Source organism: Anolis sagrei, chromosome 2 (assembly GCF_037176765.1).
Source record: "Anolis sagrei isolate rAnoSag1 chromosome 2, rAnoSag1.mat, whole genome shotgun sequence".
NCBI classification, from domain to species: Eukaryota; Metazoa; Chordata; class Lepidosauria; order Squamata; family Dactyloidae; genus Anolis; species Anolis sagrei.
Window position 1 is genome coordinate 70,379,134 of NC_090022.1, and position 10,980 is coordinate 70,390,113.

Genomic DNA, 10,980 nt, shown 5'->3' on the forward strand with positions numbered 1-10,980 from the left:
GAAGCATTCTCTCCTAATGTTTCACCCACATCTATGGCAGGCATCCTCAGAGGTTGTGAGGTCTGTTGAAATGAGGCAAGTGAGGTTTCTATATCTGTGGAATATCCAGGGTGGGAGAAAGATCTCTTGTCTGACTGAGGCAAGTGTGAATGTTGCAATTGGCCACCTTGATTAGCACTGAATGGCCTTGCAGCTTCAAAGCCTTGCTGCTTCCCGCTTGGGGGGAACCCTTTATTGGGAGGTGTTAACTGGCCCTGATTGTTTCCTGTTTTTTTTAGTGTTCCTCTTTATTCCAACAGATCTCACAACCTCTGAGGACGCCTGCCATAAATGTGGGTGGAATGTCAGGAAATAATGCTTCTAGAACATGGCCATACAGCTCAGAAAGCTCACAGCAACCCTATGGCTTATTGTTTGCAAGTAGCAGGCACATTGCTTCCTTACCTTTGTCTGCCAGTGGAAGTGATTGAAAAAACCACCTTGAGTTGCAGGACACCCAGACCTGGTACTCCTGCTTGTCTTTCTCTTAATAAGGCAGAGGAATAAACCACAAATAAACTGTGAGATAATTTTGTGGCTCATTATGTAAGAGACCAACCAGACTGGTGGCCTCAGATGTCACAATAAAGAAGCCGCAGATAAGAGTCTTGTAATTTGCTTAGCTGTTGCTATTTGAGATTATTGGGTGGACCTAACAACATTCTGGCTCATTTACGATAACCAAGAATTCTGAATAATCTCATCTTATTGTATTGACTTCACATTCTCAGTGCTCTGAGCTTCATGGTGCCCAGCACAGGACTCATCCTGAGGGAAGGCGAAATCAAATGCGAACATGGATCTTTCTCTTGCAACCTGGTGACTCTGAGATTCTTTTGACCAGAATACCTTTTAACCAAAGGAAGCATGGATAAAGAGAATTGTTGTAGGAAATATTGGAAAAGTTCCAGATTGAGGAATGCTGCCCAGAAGGATGTGGGCAATTGTGAAAGTGCCAGGGGAGTGAATCTAGAAGATGCTGCATGCCCACCATGCAAAAACATTTTCCCTCATGGCCCCCAATATACTTTAAGGGCTTTTGGGAGGGTGACGTTTTTGCCATCCTTTTAGGCAGTCCTGGGTCACTTTAGGCTAAAGTTATGGGTTAAAAAAAACACCCGATATACATTTATACCCCCAGAGGGCATTCTGGAGCACAAAATTTGGGGAGAGTCAAAAAAAGTCTTTAAAATCCTTGGGAAAAGGTTTCATACAGACCTCTGATCACACTGTGCCAACCCTTGCAGTGGAGACTGGGCACAAGATATCCTCTCAACCAGAGCCCACTCTTACCTTACCATCAGCAGAGTTGCTCAGCCAACAAACAGAGTCAATTTTACTCTTCAGCTTCTCCTTGGGAGCTGCCTTCAAAGCCACCAAAGTGGAACGGAAACTGTCTTCCTCTGGTTCAGGCTCTGGCTCAGGTTCCTTTTTAATCTTCTTTCCCTTGACAGGAGCCGGGGTTCGGGCAGAAACCTTGCGCTTGGGGGGCATGGTTCCTTTGGAGCTTTAACCTGCCTTCCAAAAGAGTCAAGACTTCGGATGTCACTTCTTTCAGGCAACTGCAAAAAACCCCACCTCTAAAGGCAAACAAGTTAATCCTTTGCATGTACAGACTCAACTAAGAGGAGAAAAATAAGGCCTCTAAAAGTGCCAACTCCTCCATGACAAAAGGGAGACATAAGGCTTATGGACTCAGGAAGGACCACCTTAAAATGTTTGCTGGATGAACAATGCTACTAAGGATGCATCTACACTGTACAATGAATGCAGTTTGATATCACTTTAACTGCCATGGCTCAATTACTAGGATTCTGAGCAATAGGCTCAAATTACAGGGAAGGACATTCCACCTGAACATTAGGAAGACCGTCCTGACCATAAAAGCTATTCAACAGTGGAAGATCCTTCTTTGTGGTGGAAGATCCTTCTTTGGAGGCTTTTAAACAGAGGCTGGATGGCTATCTGTTGGGGGTGTTTTGATTGTGTTTTTCCTGTATGGCAGGGAGTTGGACTAGAAGTCCCATGTGGTTTCTTCCAACTCTATGGTTCTAATGCTGGGATTCGTAGTTTAGTGAAACTTCAGCACAACTTGGCAAAGAATGCCAAAGGTTTTTGTTATATGTATACTTGATCTGGATTGTTTTTGAAATGTTGCGAGTCACTTTGGGTCCCGATTAGAGACAAAAGTGGGATATAAAGATTTGTTGTTGTTATGCTAAATATTTTGTAAAACTATGGGTGCCAAGGTGGTAGTAGTAATAGTAATAGTTATTATTATTATTATTATTATTATTATTATTTATATCCTGCTTTTCTTTCTAAGAGGGACGCAAAGTGACATTTTAGAAACAATCCAGATTAAGCATACATAACAAAAACCTTTGGCATTCTTTGCCAAACTGTGCTGAAGTTTCACTAAACTACAAATTATTATTATTATTATTATTATTATTATTATTATGCTAAAGACTCTGTAAAACTATAAGTGCCAAGGTAGTAGTAGTACCAGTAGTAGTAGTAATAATAATAATTAATAAAAATCGAACTGCAAAGGCTCTGGCATAAGCCAGTACAGGTGGTCCCAGTGGTCATTGGCACACTGGGTGCCATGCCAAAAGATCTCAGTCAGCATTTGGAAACAAATATTGACAAAATCATGATCTGTCAACTGCAAAAGGCCACCTTACTTGGATGTGCACACATCATTCGAAACTACATCACACAGTTCTAGATGCCTGAGAAGTGTTCAACTTGTGATTCTGTGATACGAAATCCAGCATATAGATCTCATTTGCTGTGACATACTGTGTTTCAGTAAAATAATAATAATAGAAAAATATCTAGATGATGAACATTTATCAAAGACAGCCCTAAAGAATATTAAAAATAAAAGTCATAGTATTTAGATTAGGCAGTGTTGCATAAGAATAGTCTGGTCAATAGGTTGGACCCATTTTAGGAACCATATCTGAAAACTACTATGCTTCTGAAAAAGGCTGTCACCATCCTGATCCTCATTTCTCTTGCTTTACTGCTTTGTTTTTAGCACAACCACATCTGTATTTATAAACAGAATTTGATTCAGCCCCAAAAGGCTTCAGGAAAGAACCAATTCTGCTGTCTGTTTATCCAAACATTATGTCTTTGTCTAATAATCCTAGGCAAGAGCTCCCTGAAACCCCCAAAGTACACCTTAAACAAACAGCAGTCCTGCAGTTCAGTTGCATGCAGAGAGTTTGGCTGACTTACAATCACTGCTATGAGCCATAAATAGTCCTACCTCCTTTTTCCTAGCTGTTCTGTTCTTTTCTTCAAAACAGATTTCTTTATTTCTATTGCAAAACGCTCTTGGAAGTTTTCCCAACTTCTCTCACTTTCAAACTGCAAAGTCAATAAGATCAGCCCCTGGAAATCTGGAACTTTTGACTAGTTCTTTCAAGGAAATTGTGTTTGTGATTCTTATCATTGGTAGAGCTGTCAAGCAGTATGACATAATAGCATAAGAAAAGTTCTCCAGTATTCTGATCTCACTGTAGCACAACAGATGACTGTCGGAGGCCCACAAGCAGGACATCAGTGCAACATCGGTGTTGATAGAAATACCAACTCCAGTATTGGAGATAATATATAAACACCATGACAAGTAGCCATGGAGAACGTCTTCTGCAAATTGGTCTAGAACTCTTTAAAGCCTATCAAATTGGCTGAAAGCTCTAGCCTTTTAAAATTCGGATTTGTCAGCACATTCTCAGAGGGAGACAAGAAGCATACTTTCAACTAGAAAGTCCATATTAACTAGCAGTCATTGCAAGGAGGGTACTCATGTTGAAGTATGACCTTAAACTACATATAGTGTATATTGTTACATTGACTAAAGAAAGCAGAAAAAATTGCAGCTCGATATCACTGCTTCTTAAATCCCAAATAGGGTCTCCCTAGCTCAATGTTCAGGTCATAGAACAATGATCAGGAGTAAAAGGTTTCTAAAAGTCACCCATTTACAAAAATCTGTTAGCGACAGCATGCTACCGTTTGCAATGGATTTTGCAGCAAATGCTCCAGCTGTACTCCACAAAAAGGAAAAACAGCCTGTTTAGCAAGCTTCACACATGCTGATTATCAGTAAATGTTTGGTTTTTATACTTATTTTATATACTTATATACCTGGGGTCACATAAAAATTTATCAGGTGGAAAGGGGTCATGGATGGAAAAAGTTTAAGAAGTCCTGGTCTGTATAAGAATCTGAGTCTTTCTAAAATGTCTTAATGCTATACATATGCAGTATAGCAATGGGCCAAAAGTTGGGGAAGGGAGGTGGATCAAGAGATATGTTTAAGAATAGCAAGTTCAACATTATGCTTGAACACAGCAAGATGCATAATGGTAGGGGAGACAGCATATAGGAAGTTGTTTTTTTAAGTGTATAGGAGAGGTTTGAATGAAATTTTCCAATATAGTCAGCTGTTCACATTTTCTGGAAATGTCTAAGTCTAGCTCTTCTATGGTCAGGCTCTACTGAAGTGGTTCTCAACCTGTGGGACCCCAAATGTTTTGGCCTCCAACTCTCAGAAATCTTAACAGTTGGTAAACTGGCTGGAATTTCTGGTAGTTATAGGCCAAAACACCTGGGGACCCACAGGTTGAGAACCACTGCTCTACTGGCTACTCCAATTGCACTGGATATTCTAGGGTAGTGGTTCTTAACCTGGGGTCCCCAGATGTTTTTGGCCTACAACTCCCAGAAATCCCAGTTTACCAGCTGTTAGGATTTCTGGGAGTTGAAGGCTAAACACATCTGGGGACCCCAGGTTAAGAACCACTACCCTAGAATATCCTAGAATGGCATTTTCTCAAGAAATCTCTAGGTTCTCCAGCATGACTGGGGAAAGTTGGTCATAGAACCACATTGGAGGACCCAGGGAGCATCTACACTGTAGAATTAATGACGTTTGAAACTTTTTGATCTACCATCACTCAATGCTATAGAATCCTGAAAGCTGTTCTATTGCCTTCTTTGGCCAAAAGTGCTGGTACCTCACCAAACGAATTCCAAGTTTTCATAGCATTCAGCCATGCCAGTTAAAGTAAAGTCAAGAATAGGGCTCCAAAGTCACCTACGGATCCACAAGAATACTGATCCTGGAAGACTATCCTACTCGTCCAACGAGGGATCGCCTAAGTAAGTAAGTAAAGTGATATCACACTGCATTCATTCTGCAATGCAGATGCGCTCCTAGAGATTCCTAGAAAGGACATTTTGATAAAATCAGTGAATAATCAAATCCGCAAAAGCCTAAACCACAAATATGGAGAGACAAGTGTAATCCTGAGTTGTAGGTGCTAGAGGCTGTATTTCAGAAGAAGGAAGTGGCAAATTACCTCTGCCTATTCCTTGACAAAGAAAACCTGATGAAATTCATGGAGTTGCCATAAGTTAACAAGCAATTAAAAGGTGCGCGCACACATATGTGCCGCAGGACATAAAGGCAAGGTGTGCTCATGTATCTCAGAGGTGACACAGCCTCCTGGCAACAGATCAGTGAAAACATTAAAGCCCTTTGGATCCAGTGTGAAATAATCCCATGTGGCAAACTGTTCACACCTTGCAATGTTCCTGGCCCAGTTTATCTGCAAAGAATGCTTTTGTATCCTAGGGACAATCTGTTAGGATTTAAGCATTCAGATTTTTTTTTAACAACAAAGCCAATATAATGTCACATTATCAGGAGTTCTAAGCAACTGTCCAATAGGCCGAGGGTGTATGCAGTTTGACACCACTAACTGCCATGTTTCAATGATATGGAATCAGGTTATTTGTAGTTTGGTGATGTACCTAGCTCTCTTTGCAGAGACGACTAAAATCCTTGAAAAACAGTAACTCCCACAATTTCATAGCATTAGTGGTGCCACATGAATTCTACAGTGTAAAGGCACTTCAGGAAGAAAGCCTCTCCAAATGCACTTGTGACCTATATCATATTGTAGGTAGCATACCTTTTCCCTTACTTCATCAAACTGAACTTGAAAAGCAAGTTCCTTTTTATTGTGGGATCTGTCCATACTGAGTGGGAAATCCTCCTTTCTACGTCATTACTCAGTCATTAAGTCTTAATGTCAAAAGTGAGGCAAGGTATCTACTCAGAAGCCCTACTCTGCTCACAAACTAGGTGGCAGTTGTATTGCAAAGGCATGAGAGGCCCCAGAAATAAGTTTTCAGAGTAAAGAGCTTATTCAGACAAGCCTTTTTACAAGAAGACTGCAAGGAATCTTCAAAAGCTCTGGGAGAGAGAGGGTGTTCCTAGAATATACTATAAACAATTTAACAAGACACTTTTACAACCAACATGCAAAGTATACATTTTATGAGGATGATGTATGTATATGTGGATTTTATACACCAAAATATTATGTTTTTGTGGTATTTGTCCATTTCTCTCTTCAAACACAAGGAACATATATGATCTCAATATATTCCATTAACAGAAGGAGAGCAAACATTAAAAGCTGGTGACAACAGCCTGTTTTGTGTAGGGTTCCTTGCACTGCTAGCTTTCCAGGGTCCTTCTAGACAGGCCCCATATCCCAGGACCTGATCCCAGGTTTTCTGCATTAAACTAGATGATGAGTCCACATTGCCAGATAATCGGGGATAAACAGAAAACCTGGGATCAGATCCTGGGATATAGTGCCTGTCTGGAAGGGCCCCCAGTCCAGGATACCGGCTATTAGGAATTGTGGAAATTGAAGTCCAAAACACCTGGAAGACCACAGTTGCCCATGCCTGATTCTACACTGCAGAATTAAGGCATTTGGACATCCTTTTAAGTCAGTGTTTTTCAACCTAGGGGTTGGAACCCCTGGAGGGGTTGCAAGGGGGTCTCAGTGGGGTCGCCAAGGACCATCAGAAAGCACAGTATTTTCTGTGGGTCATGGAAGTTCTGTGTAGGAAGTTTGGCCCAATTCTATCATTGGTGGAGTTCAGAATGCTCTTTGATTGTAGGTGAACTATAAATCCCAGCAGCTACAACTTCCAAATGTCAAGTCTATTTTCTCCAAAGTCCACCAGTGTTCACATTTGGGCATATTGTGTATTCGTGCTAAGTTTGGTCCAAATTCATCATTGTTTGGGTCCACAGTGCTTTCTGGATGTAGGTGAACTACAACTCCAAAACTTGATGCCCATCAAACCCTTCCAGTATTTTCTGTTGGTCATGGGAGTTCTGTGAGCCAAGTTATGTTCAGTTCCATCGTTGGTGGAGTTCAGAATGCTCTTTGATTGTAGGTGAACTATAAATCCCAGCAACTACAACTCCCAAATGACAAAATCAATCTCCCTCAACCCCACCAGTATTCAAGTTTGGGTGTATTGGGTATTTGTGCCAAATTTGGTCCAGCGAATGAAAATACATCCTGCATATCAGATCTTTACATTACAGTTATGAAGTAGTAACGAAAATAATGTTATGGTTGGGGGTCACCACAACATGAGGAACTGTACTAAGGGGCCGTGGCATTAGGAAGAGTGAGAAATGCTGCTTTAAGTGTTGTGGCCCAATGTTGTGCAGATATGTGAGTTGTGGTTTTGCAAGGCCTTTAGCCTTCTCTGCCAAAGATGGCAGGTGCTGTTACTAAAACCCCAGCTCCCATGGTTCCATAGCCTTGAGCCATGGAAGTTAAAGCGGTGTCAAACTGCGCCCAGCCTACAGCGGAGATGCTCTCCATGAGAGGAGTGGAAGAGCTTGGGTGGCACATACAGAGGGGGAAGGCAAAGCGAGGCAGCTCAGCACAAGCACAGGCCCCACCCTCCCTTTCAGCGCCTGCGGACTCACCGGGTCTGGCCTGGGATGCACCTGGCTTCGTAGCCTGGGGAAGAAGAGACGGAAGGAAGGAAGGAAAGGAAGAGGGGCGGCAAGACAAGTCGGGGCAAGTCAGATCCGGGCTGGGCTCCGCTCCGCTTGGCGAGGCTCCTCCTGCTGACCTCAGCCACCCGCCCCTTTTGCAGAAGGAGCCAGAGCACACTGCAGAACTAACGCACTTTGGCACCACTGCACACTCTGCCCTGGCTCAAGGCTATGATGGGATCCCGGCAGTCGCAGTTTGACAAGCCTCCTCTGGAAAAGAGGGCTGGGGCCTCATTAAACTACAACTCCCAGTGGAGCCAAACAGCATTCATTCTCCATGGCAGAGGCACCCCAAGGCTGGAGCTACTTATCTCAGTATTTGCTCCCAGGGCCAGGCCCGTAGCCAGGATTTCGTTTCGGAGGGGGCTAAAAAATTTTCGGGGGGGCTGAGTTTCGGGGGGGGGGGGGCTGAGTCTGAGTGAAAGAGGGTCTAGCCTAGCAAACCTTTTGTATTATTACCCCAATACCCCCATGCATATGGGATATATTTATTATGGTGATCAGATCATGATATGAATAAACATAACAATTTAAATAATGCACCAGTAAGGCCTTTTCGCGAACCACCATCAGAATTTCGGGGGGGGCTGAAGCCCCCCAAGCCCCCCCCCCCCCCCCCCGGCTACATGCCTGCCCAGGGCCCTTCCACACAGCCCTATATCCCAGAATATCCACCTCTCCACAAAAGTCAACATTGACACTGAAATTCAACACCGCCTGAGCTCTGCGAGTGCAGCTTTTTTCAGGATTAAGGCAGAGAGTATTTGAGGACCGGGACATCCGTAGGGATACCAAGATGCTTATTTATAAAGCTATTGTAAAGCTATTATAAAGCTATTGCTTATTTATAAAGCTATTGTCCTCCAAACCCTGCTATATGCCTGCGAGACGAGGACTGTCTACAGATGCCACTTTTTTTTGTCGTGTCATGAGTGACTTGAGAAACTGCAAGTTGCTTCTACTGTGATAGTATTGGCCAACTGCAAGGACATTGCCCAGGGGACACCCAGATGATTTTTATGTTTTTATCATCCTTGTGGGAGGCTTCTCTCATGTCCCCGCATGAGGAACTGGAGCTGATAGAGGGAGGTCATCCGCCTCTCCCCGGATTCAAACCTGCAACCTGTCGGTCTTCAGTCCTGCCGGCACAGGAGTTTAACCCACTGCGCCACCGGGGGCTCCTTAGATGTCACATGCAACTCCTGGAACGATTCCATCAGCGCTGCCTCCGGAAAATCCTGCAAATCTCTTGGGAAGACAAGCGGACAAATGTCAGCATGCTGGAAGAAGCAAAGGCCACCAGCATTGAAGCGATGGTCCTCAGCCATCAACTCTGCTGGACCGGCCACATTGTCTGTATGCCCGACCACTGTCTCCCAAAGCAGTTGCTCTACTCCGAACTCAACAACGGAAAATGGAACGTTGGTGGGCAGGAAAAGAGATTTAAAAATGGGCTCAAAGCCAAACTTAAAATTGTGGCATAGACACTGAGAATTGGGAAGCCCTGGCCCTTGAGTGCTCCAGCTGGAGGTCAGCTGTGACCAGCAGTGCTGTAGAATTTGAAGAGGCACGAATGGAAGGCGAAAGAGAGAAACGTGCCAAGAGGAAGGCGCGTCAAGCCAATCCCGACCGGGACCACCTTCCACCTGGAAACCAATGGCCTCACTGTGGGAGACGATGCAGATCAAGAACAGGGTTCCACAGTCACCTACGGACCCACCGCCAGTACACTGATTTTGGAAGACTATCCTACTCGGACAACGAGGGATCGCCTGAGTATGTAAGTAATATCAAGGCAGAAAATCCCACATTATCTGAGTGTGGACTCAGATAACCCAGTTCAAAGCAGTTATTGTGGGATTTCCTGTCTTGATATTCTGGGATATAGGGCTGTGTGGAAGGACTCCCAGATAACACTATGTAACACGATTTTGGTTCCTTGGTTATAAATGTCATTTCCTAATTGTCCGAATGCATCTCCTTTTACAAACCACTGCGGAAATTAAGATCTTCTGGGGAGGCCCTGCTCTCAGTCCCGCCACCATCACAGGCATGTTTGGTGGGGACGGGAGACAGGGCCTTCTTAGTGATTGCCCCCCGGTTATGGAACTCCCTTCCTCACAATATGAGATCAGCCCCCTCCTTCCTGTCCTTCAGAAGGATGGTGAAGACCTGGCTGTGGGACCAAGCCTTTGGGACAGTGTAATGAGGCAAAATGGTGTCCTGAGATGGTTTTTAAGCAACTTTTAATGTGGATATAGGTGATTTTAATGATGTTTTTATATATATTTATGGTTTTATGTCCTAGCATTGAATGTTTGCCATATATATGTTGTGCTCCGCCTGAGTGGGGTGAGAAGGGTGGAATATAAATGTTTTAAATAAATAAATAAATAAATGGTTCTGTTATTAAAAGGCATGGAAAAGGTTTAGCTGGTAACACACCACCTGACATCCACCAGGATGTAGCAGCCTGTAATGAAAGAACCAAGGCATTGATGGGCATCTCCGGCCCATCCTCTGTTCAGATATCAGCCAGAAAGCCAATGCCATTAGCTTCCTAAGATAGACAGAGATACTCACAGGAACACCTCAGCAAATGAGAGTCCAAAAGTGGCAGGCTAAAACCTCTCTATAGATCTTAGGACGCTATTTCAGCTCCTTCAAGTTCAAGCCAGTCTCTTCAAGGATGCCATCCGTCCATCTTGCCCTTGGTCGGCCCCTCTTCCTTTTTCCTTCCATTTTCCCCAGCATCATTGTCTTCTCTAAGCTTTCCTTTCTTCTCATGATGTGGCCAAAATACTTCATATTGGCCTCTAATATCCTTCCCTCCAATGAGCAGTCGGGCTTTATTTTCTGAAGTTTGGACTGGTTGGATCTTCTGGCGGTCCAAGGCACTCTCAGCACTTTCCTCCAACACCACAGTTCAAAAGCATCTCTCTTCCTTCGCTCAGCTTTCCCTAAGGTCCAGCTCTCACATCTGTAGGTCGCTTCTTCTTCTGGTCGCTTCTGTAGGTTACTACGGGGAATTATCA

General features: G+C 43.7%; 1 protein-coding gene across 3 annotated transcripts in view; it reads right to left on the minus strand.

The window, feature by feature from the left end:
• Positions 1–8,028, minus strand: part of PARP3 (poly(ADP-ribose) polymerase family member 3) — a 28,339-nt gene extending 20,311 nt beyond the window's left edge. Inside the window, exons 1-2 of one of the 3 annotated variants that reach the window (XM_060765822.2) lie at positions 7,874–8,028; positions 1,333–1,553 (exon numbers count right to left, since the gene is read on the minus strand). In XM_060765822.2, coding sequence (XP_060621805.2) covers positions 1,333–1,533 — 201 coding nt within the window. In that variant the 5' untranslated portion in view covers positions 1,534–1,553; positions 7,874–8,028. Of the gene's footprint in view, positions 1–1,332; positions 1,620–7,873 lie in introns of all 3 variants that reach the window. The other 2 variants (XM_060765821.2, XM_067463612.1) reach the window with 2 other exon arrangements.
• Between the last annotated feature and the right edge of the window lie 2,952 nt (positions 8,029–10,980).